The 24,778-nt window shown below is 41.6% G+C and overlaps 2 protein-coding genes and 1 long non-coding RNA gene across 5 annotated transcripts; 1 reads left to right on the top strand and 2 right to left on the bottom strand.

Annotated features, from left to right (window-relative positions):
• Positions 1–531: 531 nt before the first annotated feature.
• LOC121707527 (butyrophilin-like protein 3) lies at positions 532–12,903 on the bottom strand. 3 transcript variants are annotated; one of them, XM_042090174.1, is made up of 15 exons: positions 12,796–12,903; positions 12,496–12,553; positions 11,520–11,891; positions 6,405–6,566; positions 5,688–5,843; positions 5,516–5,599; positions 5,368–5,406; positions 5,225–5,254; positions 4,875–4,946; positions 3,086–3,106; positions 2,901–2,972; positions 2,166–2,258; positions 1,835–1,903; positions 1,678–1,704; positions 532–1,592 (listed from the first exon to the last, which is right to left on the bottom strand). In XM_042090174.1, the coding sequence occupies exons 2-15, from the start codon at positions 12,551–12,553 to the stop codon at positions 1,054–1,056; spliced, it is 1,794 nt and encodes a 597-aa protein (XP_041946108.1). In that variant the 5' UTR covers positions 12,796–12,903; the 3' UTR covers positions 532–1,053. The 3 variants fall into 3 exon arrangements, with proteins under 3 accessions (XP_041946108.1, XP_041946109.1, XP_041946110.1); XM_042090175.1 differs by lacking the exon at positions 2,901–2,972 and having other exon boundaries at positions 12,796–12,902; XM_042090176.1 differs by lacking the exons at positions 2,901–2,972; positions 3,086–3,106.
• A 737-nt stretch (positions 12,904–13,640) lies between these two features.
• On the top strand, positions 13,641–16,694 carry LOC121707530. The gene is made up of 3 exons (XR_006031346.1): positions 13,641–13,843; positions 14,013–14,182; positions 15,743–16,694. It is a non-coding gene; the product is annotated as an uncharacterized LOC121707530 (long non-coding RNA).
• A 72-nt stretch (positions 16,695–16,766) lies between these two features.
• LOC121707529 (elastase-1-like) lies at positions 16,767–20,604 on the bottom strand. Its single transcript, XM_042090181.1, has 8 exons — positions 20,538–20,604; positions 20,288–20,394; positions 19,745–19,845; positions 19,450–19,575; positions 19,120–19,256; positions 17,843–17,985; positions 17,344–17,493; positions 16,767–16,892 (listed from the first exon to the last, which is right to left on the bottom strand). The coding sequence occupies exons 1-8, from the start codon at positions 20,575–20,577 to the stop codon at positions 16,875–16,877; spliced, it is 822 nt and encodes a 273-aa protein (XP_041946115.1). The 5' UTR covers positions 20,578–20,604; the 3' UTR covers positions 16,767–16,874.
• Between the last annotated feature and the right edge of the window lie 4,174 nt (positions 20,605–24,778).

Raw genomic sequence — 24,778 nt, 5'->3', positions numbered from 1 at the left:
TGTGTTATTACTCATTTTAATTTGTATACCAGTTTGTTTTGTATGATAGTTGAAATGGCAAAAAGTATTAATTTGGAAAGTAGCCAAACATGCACACAGTGATGCACCAAATCACATGACAAGAACACAGAATCACATAACAACTCTGACAGAGTGACTTGAAAGCACTCTACTGATGTAAGCTATGGCACTACCGAAGTGTTCAGTCATTTTTATTGATTTATATATCACTGTAAAACATAATAGCTTTCCTCACTTAAAATGTTCAGTAAGTATAACTCAGTTTTTGTCTTTTGGTAAGATTACTTGCTGAAAATGAGTGTCATTTATTTTCGAGATAGAAAACATGCTCATTTAAATCAACTAAACTATACTTGAATTGCTGATGTTCTACACTGTAAGGCTAGTTAGTTAACCTTACTTTAAAAAAGCATGCATTACAAGTAAAGTATACTGGTCAATTCAGTCTGAAATTATGCTTGTTGAAAAGCTTTTGCTGGCAAACATACAAAATGACACTACAAAATGAGATAAATGTTACAGTTTATTTTTCAACGTCAGCTAAATGGTTTTGGAAACAGACTGTCTGTATTGAAATTACCCTGCTTTTCACCATCTCTTAAAACAACAACAATATCATGCGCATCTTGCAGGCAGGCAAAATTGAAAGGTCACATTGACGTCACCTACCGGCAGCAGCGCAGAAACAAAAATGCAAAACAGTTTTTTATTCTCAAATAATTGATTCATACATTAATTTTGTAAATGTTCATGTGTCATTTTACGAATCATTGATCATTTAAATGGTCACTCAGAAGGGCACTTTGGACATTTGTAGGCAAAGGGGCAGGGGCTCAGGCACCCATACCCCCCGCTCCCCCACCCACCCCCCTATGCACGTGAATGATGTAGTTCCCAATGGAGGGGATTCAGTTTGGTTGTATAAAAAACATGTGATTTTAAAAGATCTGTACGGGATGGTGGTGGGGTTTAGCATTTTTGGTACCAAATCATTTGGCTGGATGTATGGGGAGATGCTTGTTTGTCTAAAAGTTATTGTATTTGGCGTAATTTAACAGGCTCCTTGTCTCTAACTCCTGAGCTGATTAGAGGAATCAGTTGTTTGTTTGGTGTCACAAATAAACAGCACAGACACATATTCCTGTCAGAATTGTAAAAGGTGAGCGTGTGTTCATCACAGTCTAGAAACACCCCTAGGTACTGAAATAGTTCAGACACCGGAACTGGAGTTGGAGGTTCAGTGTTGACAAAGAGTCCAGTTCCTTTCTCATACTGGAGAACCCAGAAGCCGTTCCGTGGTGTTAAAGAGACTCTGTGTGTTTGTTCTGCTGTGTTAGTGCACACCCCCACATACCACGACTGCCTTGCCTTAAGATGACCAAAAAAATCAGTATAATGCACTTGCACCTCCCAGTAGTGCTTCCCTGAGCTGAAAGACTGTTCACATAAAGCATGAGCAAATCTCATCTCTGTGGCTGAAACCTTTAGTGGATCAGGGCAGAGGATGCCAGTTTTATTATCTTGTACTTTAAGAAAAGAAGGCACGGTCTTCATATCCAGAGTCAGATTCACTAAAGGAGAAAAAGAGTAAATCAGGATTCATTTCACATGTAGTCATTCCACACGTTATTGTAATGAGAGGGATACTTGTATTACCGTAATGTTTTTTTGACTGGTTCACATCTATACATAAAAACAAAACAAAAATGAATAATTTTCTGTCCAGCATCCTCTAGTTTCTAGTTGAGCTGAATATGTTAACACACCAACTTGTTATTCCATATTTTGAATATATGGCCTACAGAATATTTACCTGGTATTCTGATTACAATGACCCCTGCGGAGGTGGTGATGACTGTAGTCCCCCTTTGTTTAGTAGCATCTGATATGTTTCAAAGACAAATACTGTTCATAACAAAATATACACAACAATGCAAAAATAACTGGGTCAAAGTATCAGTTAAGGATTAGGATTAGCATATACCAAACCAAACTGTTGCTTCAACTTCAACATTACTCAAAGTTTATTCCAGAATGGGTACTCAACCATGGCTGTCAAAGTATGGTTGGGGTGTACCTGAACTATTTCAGTCTGACATCCAGAATAAGACCTCAGCACCAGAGACAGACTGGACATACAGTACCTGCTACTGCAGTGCTGTCTGGCTGTGTGTTTGTTTCAGAATCAGCCAGGTCTGGACTTAGTCCATCCTTGGACTGCACATCATTTGACTCGGCTGAAAAGAAATTAAAGGAGAAGTGATATTGACCTAAAGTGTGTTGAAACACGATACCAAGTGTGAACTTTTGTCTCATAGCTCATCTAGGCTTGTCCCCTGCACTCTGAAATCTGGTGCTAGTTAGCCGATGCTACCAAAAGGTTTTCGATGGGGGTGCCTCGGGCATCGGCCTAGCCATGCAAATAAATCACTGAATCAAATCAGTCTTATTCTGGAAATAAACTACCAGTGCTTTTTCAAAGTTCTCAATGTCTCGTTTTAAATGTCAGGGCCTTCGGAAGTCTGCCAATGAAGTGTGGAGCTACTTTGAGCCTCGTAAATGGTGTAAAACAGTGATTTATTTGCATGGCTAGGCCGATGCCCGAGGCATCCCCATCTAAAAACCAGTTGGTAGCATCGGCTAACTAGCGCCAGATTTCGGAGTGCAGGGGACAAGCCGAGATGAGCTATGAGACAAAAGTTCACACTCGGTATAATGTTTCAACACACTTTAGGTCAATATCACACCGAACTTCTCCTTTAAGAGTCTTTGTTCATGTCATGTTTAAACCATAAACAGTAGATGGAAAAAGGAAATCACACTCAGGGGTTGATGCTCAAATGAAAGATTAAAGATTAAAATAAGCTGAAACAGGGTACAAGGCTGTGTGTTTGTTTCAGCATTGACCAAGGCTGGACTCTCTCCCTCCTTGGACTCTACATTATTCGACTCTGCTGATAAATTAAGAAATTATGAGTCTTTGGCAAAGTGAATTTGGTCATGTCTTGTTCATGTCATGTTTAAACCATAAACCATATCAGTGAACAGTTTTGAATGAACTTGCCATTGAGGGGTGTCCATTCATCTATAAGAGAGAAAGAATAAGTCATGAACCGTCATGTCAGAATTACTGTAAGGAGAGTTTTCTCTAAACTGTAGTTGTTGATGCCATGTTGACATATTCTGTGACTTCTTAAGTAATTTGGGTAACACTTTATAATAACTACACACAATTCGTCATTTGTTAAGCCTTTGTTACTTATTAGTTAATGGTTTGTTCATCATTAGTAATTTCTTGTTCATACATAATTTATCATCTGTAAAGCCTTTGTTCACACAGTTATAAACGGTTTGTTCATTGTGAATAAGCCTATCCAAAAATTATGTTTGTAACTACATGATTTATACTTAATAAATAATGAAACAACTACTTATAAATGAAATCATTTTCCCATTATAAACCAGTTGCAAACTATTACAAAATGCTTTGTTCATCATTTGTAAAGCATTGATCCTATGTTAATTCTCATAAATGAAGTATTTGTACACACAGTTGTAAATAGTTTGTTCATATGAAATAAGCCTATATCTAAAATATGTTTATGAATTATTGTTAATATTTAATAAATTATGCAATACTATTTTGTTGATGAAGTAATATTTCCATTATTTAACAGTTGTTACATACACATGCACTAATGATTAGTTAGGGTGAGGATGCATATTTTATAAACCACTTCCTAATACTATAATTCATGATTAACTCAGGAGTTACAAGTGGTTAATTAATGATATTTTGTGAGCTTATCTAAAGTGAGGACTTCCTATGCCTTGCTAAATATTTTCAAATGAATTATAAAGATTACATTCACATTCATTAATTGAGCAGACAAGCTACATACACATTTCAATTAAATTGAAGGCCATTGACACAACAGTGAAAGCCGGGTATCGAACCACCAACTTTTCAGGCTACTTCATGCTAGTCCAGCTCCTTATCCACTACACTACCTTGGCCCAGATAGAAACACCTACAACTATGCAAAACGTTGTGTTTTCTTCTACTACACACTGTTAAGCATTTATTCTGTAAACTATTATTAAATGCTGTATTCTTTGTTTGTAAGGCATTATTCCTACATTAATTCTCATCTGTAAATCATGTTTACACACAATTACAAATGATTTGTTCATAGTAAACACCCATATCTACATTATATTTTTGAATTGACTGTTGTTATACCACTGGGCAGAGGTAGTGTAGTGGATAAGGAGCCAGGTTAGCAGGTAACCCATAAAGTTGGGGGTTCAAGCCCCGGCGTTAATTGACATGTGTCACTTTGGGTAAAAGTGTCTGATAAATGCAAATGTACACTTTATAACTCATTTGTAAATGTGTTGCAAGGCATAAGACTTCCTCACTTTAAATGAGCTCACAAAATATCATTAACTAACCACTTGTGACTCCTGAGTTAATCATGAATTATAGTATTAGGAAGTGGTTTATAAAATATGTATCCTGACCCTAACTAATCATTAGTGCATGTGTATGTAACAACTGTTAAACAATGGAAATATTACTTCATCAAAAACATATTATTGCATCATTTATTAACAATAATGTATAAACATATTTTAGATATAGGCTTATTTACTATGAACAAACCATTTATAACTGTGTGAACAAATGCTTTACTGATGATAAATTATGTATGAACAATAAATTACTAATGATTAACAAACCATTAACTAATAAGTAACAAAGTGTTACCGTAATTTGCATTAACACAAGCAGTAAAGTGTCATGGCAAAAAAGATATCTCTAATTCATGCAAAACAAATCTCATACTTACTTGCTGCAGCAGATGTTTCTGACCGTGTCTGTTCTTCATTAGTGCCTGACTCTGGTCTGTACCCATTGCATTCTGGGAGAAATTAATGATTTTTATACATTTCATGTCTGTGAAAGTATGTTCTACGAACATACATCAATGTGAACCAAGTTAACATTACCTGGATTTATTTCATTGGTAACAAAAAAATAAAAATAAAACTTGCCGTAATTATAAAAACATTTTGAGAACCATTAACAGATTAGAATATCACAGCAATAATAATAGCAAATGAGTTGTTAAGGCAGCCCCTACTGGGGCAATAATCATAAACAGCCCATTCCCTATCGGCACTTGTGCCCTTAACATACCTGCATTTGTTTCATCAGGAACTGCAGTTGCTGTAGTTATAAAAAAACATTTTTTATAACTACAGATTACACTCTGCAATAATTATAACAAATTAGTTGTTAAGCCATACTGCCACCTTACACACTGAAAGGCATTGAGTTACCTGTTGGTTTCCTCTGACGTGAGAAAAGTCTGACAACATCTATCAGGAAGATGAGGATCGGGGGACATTAGCTCATTAAAGCCTGATTACCTGCTTTCATATTATAGTTCACATATTGTCAGAAAAGATAATTCTATCATGTCCTCACCTTTTCTATGTTGCCAAGCAAACCATATCACCACACCACATAATATGAAAAATAACACACCAGTGAGTGTGTGTTTCCAAGCTCCTATGCAGTAAATTAAAAGTTAAAAGTCCAGCCATCACAAACAGCATCGGCATATAATATGTCCTTATTATGGTGTATAAAAACTGACCGTTGGTGTGTGTTGGTGTGTGTGTGGTTGTGGTGCGTAGTGCCACCCTGCTCTCTCTCCTCTCCTGATCAGACAGACCCACAGCGCAGGAGAGCCACTCGGCCTCAGAGGGACTGTAGAGCAGCCAGGAGCTCACTGCCACCAGACCCCCCTCATCTGCAGCAGGAACCAGCATACACACACACACACTTAATATCACTTTATATAAACACATATTTATATAAACACACAGTGCAACACATTTTAAGAGCAATGAATTCTGTTATTTTTGAACATGAACATTCCCCCAGAGTGTAGCGCTGTAGCTGTCTGACTAATTTAGCTGTTGGCTGCAGCAACTGGAGCTAGGTAAAAACGATTGTTTTCGGGTATTTTTGTACCAAAAGTACTTGGTGACCTATGAGAAAAATCACCGACATTCCCCTTTAATATAACTTTATATAAACACAGATATAACATATAGTGCCACACATTTAATATCACTTTATATAAACACAGATATAACATACACAATGCAACAACACACTTATTATCACTTCATGTAATCACAGACATAACACAGTTAATAGCACTATATAACATACACAGAACATCACATTTCATATCACATTATATCAAGGTTTATAATCAACCAATCGCATCATAGACACACACTGTAGAGGAGAATAATATCACATAATATCACATCCCCTTTGCAGACACCCAGACGGTGTTTACCTTTGAGGAAGTGGATGTTGCTGTAGTTCTGATGGATCTCTGTTCCTTTTCTATCTCTCCAGGTGACGGTTGGCTCTGGAGACCAGCCATCCGACTCACAGGTAACAATCACCTGTCCTGCACCTCCTTCAGTCGATGAGACAACTGGAGTATTGCCTTGGACTGTGTGTGTGTGATACACAGAGAATGAGAGACTATGCTAGTTTAACTTGTTGAAAACCAAAACATACGATGCAAATACACATGTTGTGTTTATAACTAACCTACTATGCATTTAGCGATAGCTGCTACACTCACACTCAATTGGTTATTATGCATTTAGCGATAGCTGCTACACTCTGGGTATTATGCATTTAGCGATAGCTGCTACACTCTATCAATACACTCCGATTAGGGCTTTCATGGACGACATGACAACCTTGACGTCAACCGTTCCATGCACCAACAGGTTGCTGGATAAGTTAAATAGCAATCTGCAATGGGCCAGAATGAAGGTGAAGCCAAGTAAGTCTAGGAGTCTCTCAATTGTTAAAGGGAAGGTAATAGATAAGAAGTTTGCTATAAATAAAGAGGTGATTCCCACAGTTCTGGAGAAACCAGTGAAGAGTCTGGGAACGTGGTATGATGCAAGCCTTAGTGATAAATCACAGGTTGAAGACTTGAGACAGGTCACTAGGCAAGGTATTGCAAAAATTGACAAGTCAGGGCTGCCAGGTAAGCTCAAGCTGTGGTGTTTGCAGTTTGGTTTATTGCCTCGGCTAATGTGGCCATTGACAGTTTATGAAGTTCCTCTGTCAAAGGTAGAGAGGTTGGAAAAAATGATCAACTCCTTTGTCAGAAAATGGCTCGGAGTCCCACGCTGCTTAAGCAGTGTAGCCTTGTATGGGAAGGGCATTGTAGAGTTGCCAATATCTAGTCTGACAGAGGAATTTAAGTGTGCTAAGGCTAGATTGGAAATGACTCTTACTCAGTCCAAGGACCCAGTGGTGAGGAAAGTTGCACCCACAGTTAATGCAGGGAGGAAGTGGAACCCAGAGCAGGCAGTTAAGCAAGCTCAATCAGCATTGAAGCATAGGGATATAATGGGCCATGTGCAGCAGGGCCGGGGGGGGGGGGGGGTCTAGGGGTGGGCATGAGTAAACCCTTGTGGAGTAAGGCTTCTGCAGGAGAAAAGAGGAAAATGGTAGTGGAGGAAATGCATAGACAGGAGGAGGCTGTACTAAGATGTACTAAGGCAGTGTCGCAGGCGAAACAAGGGCAGTGGGTGAACTGGGAAGGGGTGGAAAAAAGACGGATTAAATGGAAAGATCTATGGGGCATGGAAGCTGGTAAGATCACATTTATGTTAGGTGCTACATATGATGTGCTCCCATCTCCCAAGAATTTAAGTCAATGGTTTGATGAGGATGATAAATGCATACTTTGCTCGTGGGTGGGCAGTCTCCACCATATCCTATCAGGGTGCAAGGTAAGTCTCACCCAGGGGCGGTATACGTGGCGTCATAACCAGGTATTGAAATGTGTGGCAGAGGCAATAGAGGATGAAAGGAGAGTTTTAAGTCAATTCATTAGCAGCTAGTAAAGGGGTAAGGCAAATTAACTTTGTACGTCAGGGGGATAAACCTTGTTCCGCGAAGGCCAGGTGTAAAACCGGCCAGTTGAAAAATGGGGCGGGCTGGGAAATGATCTTGGCCAGCAGATGGCGGTACCTCCACATATAGTGAGTACTAAACTACGACCCGACGTAATTCTATGGTCGGATTCAGAGAAGATAGTCAAAGATAATGAATGCGTAGCAAGATGGGTCGTCCTAGTTCATGTCTATGAGGGCAAAGTGGAGTTCAGTCAGAGACGGGCTCTGGTTCAGTTCCCGCCTGCACAGGGGCGTGTCACTGACGTATGACTTACGTTTGAACGCCTCGGTTCCACGCCAGACAAGCCGGAGTACAAAATAAACTTGGTGTACACCTTCATTAATGTTGATTTTCTCCCGACTGGAGGGTCATACTATCACGACATTCTACTGAAATAGGGAGGAGGGTTTGGAGATCATGATACCGTGTCCGAAATGTGCATCCATTGCTCAGAAAAATAAGGCTTTGGCAAATTCTGGGAAATTCTTGGATTCTGCCATAGACCTCAATGTTAAAAAGAGAGCCCGATCACTGCATAAATGCGCGGGGGCGTGTACTGCTACCCTATTTGCATACATTTCCAGGGACAGGAAATGGCCTCTCATGAAGTATCTTCGTAATCAACCATCTTTGAGATAGTTTACTTCATTGAACTCACTGTTCCTTGGGAAGACAGAGTGGAAGTGGCCAATGAGCTGAAGAGAGCTAAATACACTGAAACAGCAGAGGAGGCAGCCAATAGGGATGGGCAAAGCGAGGCTTTATGAAACACTGAAACGTTCGAAGCAATTGTGCCGAATTGTTCCGAAGCTTTGAAACAATTCCGACACCTCAGAGCTGTTTAGGGTGAAACTAATCTGTCAAATGCTTCGTATTGGAGATGTAGTCTTTAAAGTTCGTGGCTCGCTGTGTTGCCTGTGTTCAGTCTTTGTCAAAAGCTAAGCAGCATGCCCTTGGTCAATTACTGGATGGGAGACTCTCGATTTTTGACCATTCTGAGAGTTTAGTTGAAACTGTGTGGTTAATGGTGAAGCAAGAAAACATAAACAGATACGATCTGAAACAATACCTATCGATACAAATCAAACGGGGATCGAACCACATTTGAGCAGCCTGGGCTACCGTGCAAAAAACACCCTCACTAACCACTACACCATCATGGTTATTGCTTAAGAGAAAGCTACACTGTTAATTGAACGCGCGGGCACGCCTGCCGACACCAGTGAAATGCACCGAAGGTTCACTTAACTTTGGTCACATGACATGGGGATTTTGAACGATGTTTCGAAGCAGTGGTCACATGACATGGCTGTTTTGAACCACGTTTCGAAGCAGTGTTTCGAAACACTTGTGCTTCGAAGCCTCGACACTGATTCGAGACGTCGGTTTCGAAAGTCACACCCTTAGCAGTCAAGCGAGGTTTGAGTGCACTATTAAGGCCTATTGAAATCGGTGCACATGGGTTTGTGGCCAGATCTATTGGCTTGCTGTCTGAATTGGGCATTTGTGGTCGAAGTCTAAGGCAGGTGGTTAGTAACATGTCTTTAGCAGTAGAACGGGCAAGCGAATGGTTGTGGGTAAGGAGAAGTTACCCTTCCTGGGGCGCAAGCTAAGGTAAGCTAACTGGCTCATTTGTTTTGTGTTTGTGATGGACTGTGCCTAGGTTGATGGTACTTGGCTAAGGTTTTTTATGGTTTATGGTTCAGTCCGCATCAACGGGACGGACTCACCTAGCCAACTTATACCATGCCTAGGTTGGTTAAGGGTATTTGGATGTTTGTTGTGGTAATATGGTGGCAGCATGGGGCGTAAGCTAACTGGCTAATTTGTTTTGTGTTTGCGATGGGGCCTAAGCTAACTGGCTAAGCTAATTGGCTAATTCGTTTTGTGTAACTTCTTTTGTTTGTGATGGGCTGTGCCTACAGTAGGTTGATGGTTGGTTGGCCAAGGTTTTTATGGCTATGGTTCAGTCCACATCAACGGGACGGGCCAACCTTGACCATGCCTGGGCTGGTTAAGAGCATTTTGGGTACTGGATATTTCAATGTGGTAATATGGTGGCAGCATGGAGGGGAGTAGTGTTAATTTCGTCAGACGAGGCGAGAGGAAATATGTTCGTCAACAACCTTTTTTTTCATGACAGACGATGACGAGATGGCAGTAATGTCCTGAAATACTGACTAAGACTATCTTAAGATGCATTATTGTTGACGAAAAAAGACGAGACTAAAATGTTTTGCATGAAATAAAAACTAAGATAAAATCTCTCTTCATTTTCGTCTACAAAATGAGAAGACAGAATATCTAGCTGTTACATTTTCAAAATATTACGAATGAGGAATACGCAACAGCTTTCCTGTAGGCTAGTCTACGTGCTGTTGTTGCAACCCTGTGGCTGCAACACGAAACTACATGGAACAAGAACACTGGAGATTTCAAGCTAACTACCTAAGCTTTATGTCACAATGCTACATACCCAGAAGTTGAAGCTTCTCTCATACATATTAACATCCCCCAGAATGTCCATTCGAAAATGTTCATCATGTAATGTCAACTATTTAACTAGTTAGACTGATGATGCAAAGTTTGCTAGCAAGTAAGCTAATATGGAAAGTTCGCTAGCAAGTTAGCTATGGCTAAGATGGAGAGTCTGTTTGGGAAATGTGTTGTGTTTGGGTGCATATCGCCATCTAACGAGGCGGAGTAAAACATTAATACTTTGGCCTACGACAGTGTTTCTCAAACTTTCTTTTACTGTCTATGGTCAAATCCCAGCCAAGCTATAACTGTAGCTCGACTTACCTGTGCATGTAAACATACTAACTGACAAAAAATCAGAATGAGTAATTATAACAGACGAGTAGCCCTGTGGACACAATATTGTTGGAAAGTTGAGATGTGTGAAACCCTATTTGACTCAAATGGTAATAATTTGTTATAAAAAAAGACTAAAATGTGTTGACTAAATCTGACTAAGACTAAGATACCTTTAGTTTTCTTTTGACTAAAACTAGACTAAAATGACGAGACTTTTAGTCGACTAAAACTTGACTAACAAAAATGATATTTGAATGACTAAATATGACAAAGACTAAAAAGGACATTTCGTCACAAGACTAAGACTAAATTAAAAATAGGTGACAAAATTAACACGAGAGGGGAGTGTCTCCAGGACGCTGGTTTCACTGTTAAGCCTTCATGAGGTGTCGTGGGCCTAACTTAACGAAACATTGGTGAATGAGGGTGCCCACTTGATAACCCCAATAACATGCCGCATACTATATACTGCTGTTGGATTGGCCATTTGTATTGTGTTTGTGACCATTTGTTGGCGGATTTGTGGGTAGTGTGCTTTTTTAAAGTTAAACTTGAGCAGAGGCTTCTGAATGTGTTTTTACCTTGGATTTTGGCACAAGGGATTTTAACATCTAATCCTGTGTATTAATGTAATTATGCATTTAGCAAAAGCTGCTACATTCACCTCTCACTTTGAGCCTGATGCTGAATTCATTGTACCATTTGATGCTCTTAGCGTAGCACACATAATCCCCCATGTCCTCCAGAGTGAGGTTCTCCAGTCTGAGGGACACGTTCCCCTTCTCCAGTTCCCCCACCAGAGAGACCCGGCCCCGGTACCGAGGGTCTGCAGGTTCCCCCTGGACCCGTCGGTTATCATACAGCAGAACCGGGGTTCTGAACGCATTGGGCCGGTGCCAGCGCACCTGCAGAGGTACTGCACTAGAGGAAGGGGAGAGTCCACAGGGCATAGTGACAGAAGATCCTTCTGGAGCCGAGACCGGACCTTCAGAACCCGTCAGAATGAAGAGCTCAGGGTCTGGAGTCACAGCAGCTACTGTACACGGGACACAAACACAGGGTTTCCGGTGTGTCAGAGAAAAGTGATGCTGAGACACTTTTATGGATTTTACACTAGAGTTTCTGTCGACCAGTGGTTTAAATTCATACATTTTTTCAGAACTTCCAGAAAAGCTCAAAAGCATGCAAAAGGCTCAAAAACATTAAAGGAAGCTGGAGTTCAAACAGAAGAAAAGACAGCATCAAAAAACTCAGCAATGGCAGGAACTTATAGGACAAACCTAGTGCTCCTCATTGCAGAAACACAGAGAAAGAAGACACAAAACACAACAACACCAGCAGGGGGTGCCAAAATCACATCATACTAAAATTAAATAATTCAGGGGTTCCTAACAGACATGACAGATTTTTACATTTGCCAAATATCTGAGATAATCTACTGACTAACTGAAGTGTAATGATGGGTCGTTTTGATGATTTAACAGATTTTTCTTCTTGGATCTGTGACATTTTTTTGTAGACAAAGAATATTTGTACATGTTTCACATCTTAAGTATTGAATAAGGGTTATAAGTGGATTTAATATACATCTAAATCAGTTGCATTTGCAATGAGACATTCCATATTAAAGGCCTTCATACATGTCACAACTGCAGTCAAAGGAATCAGGCACAAAGTCATCCACGTGAGTGGCATCATCTGGAAATGAAATGGCACATCAATAAATTATGCAACATTAATTAATGTGCTTATGTGAGCATGCAGTGTTTACATATTTCATGTTTTAAAAGATTATAGACACAACTGCTGTGCAACAACAATGATCTGACACAGACTTGCAAAGTAAGGTCCAGCTGACCTGCTGATTTGCAAATCTGTCAAAACTGCTATTCACATTCAAAAACTCTGAAATTAATTATTTTAATCAAGGAAATACTCACCTGAATGTTCTTTACACATAAAGAAGACAGAAAACAACCTCGAAAACCAGGGTTCCGTGGCTTCTTTCAGACACACACACACACACACACACACACAAAGTCCTGGGTGTTCTCTGGTAAAATATTAAAAGGTCATAGCTCAGTCATGTGATCTCATCTTTATTCATGCTCCCTCTGTAACAGGCTGTAGTGTGTCATTTAAATCTTAGTAAATTAAGTAATCATAGTTGTGAGAGAAATTTACTATAACTATTTGTACTTGTATATATATAGATATATAGATAGATATACTTTATTGCCACACAACACTGTTGGTGGTAATTGTTTACAGAAAGAAGCTCAAACCAAAAAAAGGGAGAAAAGAAAGAACAACTAAACAGAATAAAATAATGTTAAATAAATAAGTAGTTCAGATCATATACCAGTATATACCAGTTTGTTTTGTCTTAAGTAACACAGAGTGATGCACCAAATCAGGTGAGCAGAACATAAGATCATCATATGACAACTTCTGCAGAGTAACTCATTGACTGTATTGCACTGCTTACCTGCTGCATTTACTCCTACACTGTTTCGCTTATGACCTTGCACTGCTATATTTCATAGCCTGCCCATAAACCTGTGCAATATACTGTACAGATATATTACATGTGTGATGTGTGTGTGTGTGTGTGTATATATATATATATATATATACACACACATATAATAATATATATATATATATATTAGTTATACTGTAGTTAAAATGTAGTTTATAAACTCATATTGCACTTGCAGTTTATGAACCCAATTTAATCTCTCCCATTCCCACAGGTCCACATTGTGGATGCCATCAAGGGCTCCGTTCCCTGCCTGAGCACCTGAGCTGAGCCCCCAGCCAGGTCCTAGGACATGGGGAACACGGTGAGTTGTTGTTTTCGTCCAAATCCTCGGGACGCCAGGAGGATCAGGAGGAGGGGCAGCGGTTGCGAAATGAGGACATTCAGAGCCAGCAGACCTCTGTAAAAACATTGGAGGGTGGTTCAGTAGGCACTACGGTAGATAGGTAAGATAGAGAACAATTCTATGCCTATGCTTTTCAGAATGTTTGGTCATCTGTGTTAAAAGTGTTCTACTTAAAAGACTTGAACGAGGATAAAATCAAGGATCAGCTATTATACCTGCATTTGCTTCCAAATCCTGATTTTCTATGTTTATCACATTATATCCTACAGCTCTGACTCACCATTGTTCAATAATGATGAGGGCACAGGGACAGTCAAAACCAGGCCTGCCACTGGAGATCTCACAACAGGTGAAGCCTACTGCATCCGCAGTTGTCATCAACGTCCAAGTGGATGCAGTTTCTGCTGTGGACAAGAGTATGCTCCTCTATCAGCAGGAGGTAGCTGCTGCAGGGCTGGTGTCAGAAGTTCTGACAAATGCCACTGAGATTGTGGCCAGAGGCACAATCAGGGCAGCCTTGGCCACCGGTTAGCATTCTGGACTTGTAACCGGAGGGTTGCCGGTTCGAGCCCCGACCAGTGGGCCGTGGCTGAAGTGCCCTTGAGCAAGGCACCTAACCCCTCACTGCTCCCCGAGCGCCGCCGTTGAAGCAGGCAGCTCACTGCGTTGAGATTAGTGTGTGCTTCACCTCACTGTGTGTTCATTGTGTGCTGTTTGTGTTTCACTAATTCACCGATTGGGTTAAATGCAGAGACCAAATTACCCTCACGGGTTCAAAAAAGTATATATACTTATACTTATACTTACTTATACAGAGAGTCCTTGGATCCTGTCACCATACCAGTGGAGAACCGGCTGGTTCAGAGTCCCTCGGCTGAAAAAGTGATGGTACAACGGTAGTTTCTCTTGTTACTGAGATTGATGCCTAACTGGACATCTGTGGACACCAGGTACTGCTTGACCCCTCTGCAGTTCGGGATTACAAATGTCAGGATGTCCCACTGGACAGCAGTGAGGATGAGCGACTGCTCACCCCCGCCATGCTTGGCACAGGTTTCCCCTTGAGCGATGCCAAGCTTGCTGAGACTGTCTTGCAGCATAGGAGTGATAGTGGTCACTCGTTCAGCATGGAGCGACAGTAACCTGAGAGAACCCTACTCTGCTCCCACTGATGCTTCTGCAAGGTGCGTCAGGAATAGTTTGATTGCCTCAGTTCAGACACACACCTTTAAGAGTTTAACAAAAACACTTCGCTTACAATTATTGACACCGCTCATTCACTCTGTTTCTCTGTGTGGGCCATTGTACAGGGCTACGCTGTGCTCTCCCAGAGCTTTGGGTTCCTCCAGAGGAGACAACTACTGTGCCCTGCGAGCCTCCTTGTACCAGGCGCTGATGCGCACTACCAAGTTTCCTAGCTGGCTGAGGCAGAAGAGCATATTATTGTATATATAGTATATATACTCTTTTGTTCCCGTGAGGGAAATTTGGTCTCTGCATTTATCCCAATCCGTAAATTAGTGAAACACACTCAGCACACAGTGAACACACAGTGAGGTGAAGCACACACTAATCCCAGCACACTGAGCTGCCTGCAACAACAGCGTACGGGGAGCAGTGAGGGGTTAGGTGCCTTGCTCAAGTGCACTTCAGCCGTTCCTACTGGTCGGGGTTTGAACCGGCAACCCTCCGGTTACAAGTCCGAAGCGCCAACCAGTAGGCCACGGCTGCCCCAAATATTGGTATGCCCATCTCCTGTACCCTACCCCTGTAGGCTGTACATTGTAGGGAGAGTTACCATGGTCTCATACAGAATGGCCTGCAGTGTCTCCCAAAAACATCAACTCTTTTTTTGCTTTTTAAACCTGTTGGATCTATTCATTTTGAAGTGGAGAAAATGATGGGGAAATGTGATTCACTTTTTTATCATAGTCGAGCAAGGTTTAATCAGGACCTTCAATGTATCAAACATTTCACTTGAATTTTCCCATTTTCCTAGATCCCTGAAGAGCTTGAGTCTCATTATGGTCTGATTAAAGGCTGGTTGTTTCCTGACATGCAAGTACACGACTGGGATCGGAAATGCTGTGGATCTGGGGAAGTGGATGTGGCTCCAGTCTGTCTCTGGGTCACCTGCTATCAGCCCTGCTGTGCCTGAGCCAGAGGCAGCCGTTATCTCTGGAGACGCCATGGCGTTCCTGCCATTCACGTTGCTTAGCAACAGGGATGAGGTCCACAGCTCCATCACCCTAGTTGCCCCCAGACCACAGTCAGAATATCCCCCCTGACAATGACTGGCATTAGTGAGAGATGGACCTCCACAGTGGTACATGTGTGTTCGTGTACGTCTATGAACTACAGTGAGTAGCCTATAGCAGACTGAGCTGACCTGAACTCTCTATGCCTTTTGTCTTCTATTCTCTCTTTATACTTTACTCCAAGGTGTTCAGACACCTTGTAAAAACACAATGAGATAAATGCTGTGCACAGCACAAATAAGAGGCACAATACAATAGCTTATCTCCCCTGCTGGTGGTGATGTTAAAAGCCAAACAATGTAATTATCAGGATAGTCTAATCTTGTACACCGCAATACTAATCTTGAGATAATAACTTCTGAGGTTCAAATGAAACAAAAGTAAACCCTCAAGGCCTCAACACGCATTTGAGACTGTCACACAGCTTTACTGTAAAGCTTGGCTAACAGTGTAGAATGGAGATTATATCAATGAATAGTGTATTTTTGACATTCAACTGCTTGCCATATGTGATCTTATGAATGTTTTCAATCAACCTCAGTTATGACTGATTTTCATGAAATATAATATAAATCATTTAGCATATGATTTAGCCATTTTATGAATATTAAACCCCTGACCTTGATGTTGCTGGCACCCTGCTGTACCAATTGAAATATTACTACTAATATAAAAGTATTTGTTTTCATTTGAGGGAGATCATCATTCACTTTATTGTCAGACAAATAAAATTACATGCAATGTGTTGGGTTAAACTGTCTTTATTGATCCATTGATTTGTTTCTTTACAAGGAGAAATTTGGACTTGTAGAAACATGCACTTGTAGCTCTTGATCTTGAAGTGGGTTGGATTTCATCATCTGATCCCCGTGTTTATTCCTCTCCCATGATCTGAAGAGAGGGTATGAAGGAAACATTAGGATGCACAACAAATAGAAAATTCACTGTGTTTAATGCCACAGTGTTGCAACTCACTCACACTGTAGGGAGGAACATCAGCAGACTGATATCAATGTGGTTATGTCAGCTTTCTGACAGTTTGTGAGAGTGGTGTGTGTGTGTGTGTCTGTGCGTGTGTGTGAGTGTGTGTGTCTGTGTGTGTGTGTGTGTGTGTGTGTGTGTGTGTGTGTGTGTGTGTGTGTGTGTTTGTGCGTGCGTGGGTGTGTGTCTGTGCGTGTGTGTTTGCGTGTGTGCGTGTCTGTGTGTGCGTGTGTGTGTCTGTGTGTGCGTGCGTGTGTGTGTGTGCGTGCGTGCGTGCGTGTGTGTGTGTCTGTGTCTGTGTGTGTGTGCGTGTGTGTGTGTGTGTGTGTGTGTGTGTGTGTGTGTGTGTGTGTTCTCTGACCTCCTCCATCCAGCCCAAGTAGGCGGACACGCGGGTAAAGACGGTGGGCTTCATCTCAGTGTTGCATCCTGATGAGGACACAAAGCTGGCCACACCATGCACCACGTACTTGCCCTCGACCTTGCAGTTCAGAGGACCACCAGAGTCTCCCTACAGCAGGTCAGAGCAAAACAAGAGCAGAAATCTGTCAGAAACTAAAATATAACTTATTGCATTGTGTTTGTCTTCTTCTATTGTGTATGTCATATTGCAATGACAAACGTTCGGAACAACCACACTCAACTGTTTGAACAGGTTCCCACCACATTGCAAATGTAGGGTACTCTTTTGAAATCCAGAAAGGGGTGTTTGCGTAAAGCGTGCAAGCGTAAACTCATACCTGCTTGTATAGATGCAGTGGAGTACAGTAGTGCATGAATATTTTCAGCATAGACTTCCCATTATCATCTTTATGTCATCTTCATATATTTTTCAGTATAGGCAGACAAGGCATCCTTACGTTGCATCCAGAGTCACTGCCGCCTCCAGCACACACCATGGTGTCCTGCACAACACTGCTCCACCAGCTGTCACTGGAGCAGGTCTCATGGTCAATCGCGGGCAGGAGGGCCTGCTTCAGGACAGGGGAGATATCACCACCAGCTACAGAGAGAGAGAGAGAGAGAGGGAGAGAGTTGCTAGATGTTAGAGTCTAACATAGACTTTGTGTAGATGTTAATACATGTTAAAATACGGTGTTCTAAAATAGCATTATCATATGGATTTGTTTTTCTATCATCTATCTATCTATCTATCTATCTATCTATCTATCTATCATGATAACAGGACAAGGCATCAAGGACGGAAAACAGGACTGAGAAATGTTGTTCTCTGACATGCAAAGTTAATTACAGTTTTTCTCTGTCGCTTTGGTGCTTTTCTCACATCACTATTAACATTTGCACAGCAGTTAGTGCAATTCTCAAAACAATTAGTGCAAACTGCAAAACCTAGTGGATGACCTGCAAAAGCGTCACTTGCTCAAAATGGATAGTCCATTCCTCAAAAGCAGGTATTCATGTCAATGAAACTGTCAGTGTCATCAAAATGAGAAGTCTTGACACCATCGTTTATGAACAAGATAGTCAAATGGCTTTGTCATGTTTTCATTATGACAGTTCTCTCAGTGTTTTCCAATGCAAAAAAAGGTCAGAACTCGGTGACACTACCTGAACATGCTCAAGACAGCACTATACAGTACTTGTACAGCCATTTGAAAACTACAGTAAAGTTACACATTGCTGTAGTTAGGTGAGTAAGTGAGTACAAGACACTGAATGCATACATTTTTACTGTATGCTCTTTGCAATTCTACAGCACTGTGACAGAATTTGATAACTAGTTCAACAGCAATGTGCAGAGAATTGTATGAAAGCAACTTATACATGTCCAAAAGTATTTGCAATTTGTTCAGAGGAAGGAGAAATTGCTACTATGATGTGCACAAATGACTAAATGTTGTGGAGGTTGAACTAATAGACTGAGAAAAACTGTATCATTATTTCTGTCACAGAGCTTACAGACAATGACTCTGATTTCCTTTGCTGCTGTTACAGCATTACTAGTGATCACTATTGTTAAACCTTTTAAAATTGCCCAGTTGGAGGCCTTCAAGCCACAGTCACCATATGTCTCTGAATGGCAGAATGTATAGGACTGCATATGTGAACATGTGGCACAGGACATCTGTCCTGTGTGTGAACGTGGTAGAGGGGTGGAGGTGGGAGCGTAACTCACTGGCAGTGAGGCCCCAGCCGGTGATGTAGCAGGGGTGCTCGTGGGGCAGGACCTCGTCAGGGGTGGGCAGGGAGCCGAGCAGCACGTAGGGGTTCAGCAGGGCGTCCTTGGACAGGCGCAGCAGGGCAATGTCAAAGCTGAGGACAGGGAGAGAGGTCAACAGTAGGATACAGTAGGATACAGTAGCAAAGACACATACTCACACACACACACACACACACACACACACACACACACACATTTTGGAGTTTGATGACATGAATATCAAGATATTGATCGAGAGGGTCATTATAAAGTCATATTTGAATATCAGCGTTTCTGAAGACCTACCCAGCAGCAACGTCCCTGGAGTCCCAGTTGGGGTGGATGACGACTTCGCTGACCTCACGCACCTGCTCAGTTCCCTCGTTAGTGTCAAAGCTGTGCTCTCCAAGCACCACACGCCAGACCCTATCACTGTCAAAGCACATAGAGTGGATTACAGCTCATAGCTCAGCTCTGCCTCCAAGACGATTCAATTCTATTCTATTCGGTTAAATTCAATTTGCACACACACACACACACACACACACACACACACACACACACACACACACACACAAACATACTGTACTGTAAGGTGTACCTGTCCACGCAATGAGCAGCGGTCAACACCCATTCCCTCCTGATCAGAGTGCCTCCACAGGTGTGTCTGTAGCCGTTCTCAGACTTCCACTGGAGGGAGATCTGCAAGAGAAAGAGAGAGAGAAAGAAAGAGAGAGAAAGAGAGAGAAAGAAAGAGAGAGAGAAAGAAAGAGAGAGAGAGAAAGAAAGAGAGAGAAAGGAATATTAACTCTGTCTCTCAGGGAACAGTTTAAATGTTCCACATGGGAATTTATTTGTTGGGCACTTTCCAAAACCAAAGAATACAAAATGCCTCAAACTGTTACACATAAAATGAAAAAAAAAAAAAAAAAATGGCCAAAAAATGTAAATTCATAAAACTCATTTGTGCCAGTGCATGTGGTAAAAACCGGAGAACCTGGTACTCTACTCTTATTTACTCTAGAACCTTCTACTCTTACTTGTTCTAGAACCTACTTACTCTAGAACCTACTCTTACCTACTCAGCATACTGGTTCTTAGTGTAAATGGACCCAGTTGGGACTGGGGTGATAGTTCTTTATACCTGCCATGGCCAGGCGCCACGAGTGTTGACTTCCTCTCCTCCGACCACCCTCTCCTCAGCGCCATCCTCCAGGTACCTGGGCACAATCTGGGGCATCTCAGCCAGCACTACACAAACAATGATGTTGTCAACAACAACAACAACACCACAGTTGCAGCCATTAAATCAGTACAGCATAAATAAGCACATATCTCCAGATCAAGTAAAAATGTTATAGGTGTGTTTGTGAAGCAGTCACACTCCTCCATACCAAGGCTGGCGAGGACGGTCAGCAGAACAACTCTCAGCATGTCTGTGGCTTGTCTGTAGGCTCTGTGGTGGCGTGGTGCTGCAGAGGCTTTTATACACACCTGAGGCAAAGTGTATGTGTGTGTGGGATGTCTGTGGGCATAAGAAGGCAGGGCTCCAGGTGTGTTCTTTACACACTTATCTCTCCTCACCAAGGTTGTGTGTGTATAGAGCTATATTCTCAGATAGGCATGGAGGTCCCCCTATACACCAGACACTTACATTGCTTTCATATTTTCATGTCCAGACTAGGGGTGGGCTAGCCTGACGAGCCAGACCCACATTAAAGGGGAACTTGGCAACTATTTCAACTTAATAAACCCGTTTAGAAATCATTTGGATGGTTAAATGACCTGTTCCGGTGAAAATGGTGACTTTCCCCGCTGCGGCTAGCTTCCCCAGGAGGAAAACCAACCTTGCAACATTGAGACTACCATCCCGGAAAGAGAAGTGAGAAACAAGAAACTCGTTTTAAATCGTGTTTCTTACCTTGTAACATCCACATAGTTCTGCCAAACTTATGCTAACAGTTCGCTAGCTTGTAAACAAATCCATGTGCTTTATCATTACCTTTTCACACAGTTTGAAATAGCATAATGTGCAATTTCTCCAACAGAGGGGGAAATCCTGCCAAGTTTCCCTTTAAAATGTAGGGTCTGGGCACTCACTGTTCGCAGTGCTCAGTCCGAGGGGCGGGATAATCAGTTGTCTTTCAAATTCCCTCTGCACCCAATAGGATAGTGGCAGCTATGAGTCCCATGCTTTTCCCACCAGCGGAGCTAGTTGGCTAGTTCAAACGTTTGCCAACTTAATAAAAGCTTAACTCGTGTCACACTGTTCGCCAGCAGCAACATCCATCTTATTTGTTTTCAAGTAGCAGGGAATTCAAGCCAAACCGTTGCAACTCTGCCATCAATCATTATGTTAAGCCCACCTAACGACTCTATACACGATTTCATTGGCCTGATTAAGTTCGATTTCTGGAGCTCACAAGCCAACGGAGAGTTGCTAGACTAGCCCTGGCAGCAAATGTAATTTGATTTCTAGGCTAGGGGTGGGCGATATGGACAAAAAATAATATCTCAATATTTTTTGTGATTTTGACGATAACGATAATTAGTCGATATCATTTTAAAAAAATTGTAGAAGTCTGAGTTACTTTACAGCTCATTATTTATGAATAGCATCAATACAATAATAACCAATACAATACAATAATGTTCATGCTCACTGTAGCTGCCTACAGTTTATTTTTCATACCAACAGTAATTGGTGACCTTGAGAAACATCTATGTAAGATATATGTGAAAAATCGCTGGAAATTTCCTTTAACAGTCCAATGGCAAGAACTACTGTAAATACTGCATAACCATGCATTATGACTGCAGTCACTTTAACACAACAACACGTTAGATTTATATAGCGCTTTTCTCAACACTCAAAGCACTTCACAGGGAAGGGGGGACCTCACTAACCACCACCCATGTGTAGCACCCACCTGGGTGATGCACGGCAGCCATTATGCGACAGAACGCTCACCGCACACCAGCTTGAGGTGGAGCGTGAGGGAGTGAATTAGCCAATTACAGTGGGGGATAATTAGGGGGCCAGATAGAATGAGCCAGGTTGGCACTTATCGTACTCTTTACGATAAGTGCCATGTGATATTTAATGACCACAGTGAGTCAAGACCTCGGTTTAACGTTTCATCCGAAGGATGACATCTCCTTTAGTACAATGTACCCGTCAATGGCCCGTCACGGGCATTGGGATCGATCTTTTTGGTCAGAGGGAAGAGTGCCATCTATTGGCCACCCACCAACACCACTTCCAACAGCAACCTAGTTTTCCAAGGTCTCCCATCCAAGTACTAACCAAGCCCACACCTGCTTAGCTTCAATAAGTAATAAGTAATTCAGCTAAGACAAGGTATCCATTGGTCTGGCTGCTCCATCCTCTGCTCTCTGACCGAACTTATGAAGACTCAAAAGACTTAACTTATATAATAATGTTTTAATATCATGTAAAAACAATATTGTACAAATTACAGTATGGTGGAATAGTATTGCTAAAATGTTTTACTAAAAGCCCTGATACATGTTGAAATGAAATGACAGCTCCTCAATCCGTGGGCTATGGAAGCTGAGACTCTCCTACTGGTTGTTAGTGGCCATTGCTCTAGCACACAAAGCCTCAGGTGTAACCCCTCTTAGCTGAGAGTCCACTCCAGTAGGAGTGTGGCTGCCTCCTGGGCAGCTTGGAAAGGCATCTTCATCAAACAGATTTGCTGAACCGCAGACTGAGCTTCCGGTGATAGGCCCACCTGTGTCCACTTTTATAACGTTGCTGTTACGTCAGAAGCCTGCTTCACTGTTCATCCAACTCCTTGGGGCGCCAGAGCCCAACACAAGCACTTGTCAATGTTCTGATTGTGCCCCGCTGGCGGCCTGCTCTGGTCTGTACTAGGTGTGCACCCAGCCATGTGCCGGTGAGTTACCCACCTGTACTGTACTTGATGATCTGACCCTGTTTGATACTGTGTCTTGCCCCGATTGGACACTAGTACTCGCCAGAGCTCTCATCGTATTATGATGTTGATTGATTGATTGATTGATTGATTGATTGACTCTGTGTCATACATTAAAATACATAAATAGTCAGGGATGATGCAATAAAGCCCAAAGACTTATTTCCATTGTGGTCCCTAAGGGCAGGGGGGAGAGGACAAGTGACAGCATATCACACATCAATCATTCATCATACATTAAATAAATCCATCTGTATTATACAACAAAAGCAATCAAATAAGTAATGACTATGTTTGGCACCTAAGCCAAACCTCCAAACCCTGTTTAAAACTGCCTGTGCTTCTGACTGTCTTGAGTGTACCCTGTTCCAAAGGGTAGTTCCAGTGTAAAGAAAAGACTGTTTGCCCAGATTAGCCTTAGCTCTGGGGGATACAAAATCTGTTGCACTGCCCCTAGTGGAGTACCTGTGAACTTCATTTACTCTATCAAAATAATTTCTAAAATATTTGGGAACATCCCCATAAACAATTGTATGTACCATACTGCAACTGAGATACTCGATCCTCAACTTTCAACCATCCCACCCTTTCAAAGTGGAAAGATTCTAGATGAGTTCTTATGGGGAGGTCTAATATAAGCCTTATTAATTTAATTAATTAATTAATTAATTTAAAGCCTATGTTTCAGGTTCCCTGGGACACCATGGTACCATGAGCCACACACATAATCAAAATAAGGCTGAATTAAAGCTCCTGCCAGAATTAGCTTTGTTTTTTCATCCAAAAATGTTGATATTCTGGCCATAAAGAAGAATCTCTGATTTACCATGGTATTTACCTTTTGGGTCTGACCTACTCCAGATGAGCGGCAATCTAAGACAAATCCAAGGTAACTGATTAATTCCTTGGCAGTAATTACAGTATCTCCAGCTAGGACCTTAAAACTTGAGGCTTTCTTTAATTTTATCTTTGTTCCAAACAATATAGATTCAGTTTTTCCTAAATGAAGTGATAATCTTATCAGCCATCCACATGTTGGCTTGTTCATGACCACCAGCTATCTCGGTGAATGCTTGTCCACGCCACCAACGAGGAGCTGTGGTATACACGTTCCCATTGGTTATTATCAAGTGAACTTAACTAAAAGATATTATAACCTTAAAGGTTGTATCAGCGATTGTGGGGTAAGATGGCGGGGTAACGTCAATTCTGTTGATGTTCAAACAAAACAGAGCAAGCTCGCTACTCCCTCCCCCACCCTCCCGTGCAATTGAAACTCTCCTGAACGCGCATCTCGTCCGTTATTGGTTGGAACACTTTATTTTGCCTTTGAGTGGTTGGCAACACTTGTTGGTATCAATTGTTTTTGTGTACAGATCTCAGAGCCTAGGCTGCCTACAGAGACACGTTTTTTTGACGGCCTGCTTATGGGGCAGGCAGCTAGCGGATCGTTAGGAAAGATTAGATGAATGTGATCATTAATGTTTGGGCCTTTTTTTGGGCCTGAAATCGCTGATACAACCTATAAAGGAGAAATTCCGGCAAGTTTTCCCATATATCTCTGTTTCTCGAGGAGTATGAAAAAAGTGAAAACAATCGGTTTTACCTACACACACACACACACACACACACACACACACACATATTATAGGCATACAGTATTTGGATGTTCAGAA

This window comes from Alosa sapidissima, chromosome 4 (assembly GCF_018492685.1).
Source record: "Alosa sapidissima isolate fAloSap1 chromosome 4, fAloSap1.pri, whole genome shotgun sequence".
Lineage (NCBI taxonomy): Eukaryota > Metazoa > Chordata > Actinopteri > Clupeiformes > Clupeidae > Alosa > Alosa sapidissima.
This window is presented reverse-complemented; position numbering and strand designations above follow the sequence as displayed.

Bases quoted from the DNA above. Each gene is read 5' to 3' on its own strand.
- LOC121707527 (XM_042090174.1), bottom strand. From the start codon at position 12,553: ATGATGCCACTCACGTGGATGACTTTGTGCCTGATTCCTTTGACTGCA. The intron at 5,255-5,367 runs GTAACTCAATGC...TTATAACTACAG, and splicing joins ACGTCAGAGGAAACCAACAG to CAACTGCAGTTCCTGATGAA. The intron at 1,705-1,834 runs GTAAATATTCTG...TTTTATGTATAG, and splicing joins CATTGTAATCAGAATACCAG to ATGTGAACCAGTCAAAAAAA.
- LOC121707529 (XM_042090181.1), bottom strand. From the start codon at position 20,577: ATGCTGAGAGTTGTTCTGCTGACCGTCCTCGCCAGCCTTG. The intron at 19,576-19,744 runs GTACACCTTACA...GTGCTTTGACAG, and splicing joins GCTGCTCATTGCGTGGACAG to TGATAGGGTCTGGCGTGTGG. The intron at 17,494-17,842 runs GTAAGGATGCCT...GACCTGCTGTAG, and splicing joins GCAGTGACTCTGGATGCAAC to GGAGACTCTGGTGGTCCTCT.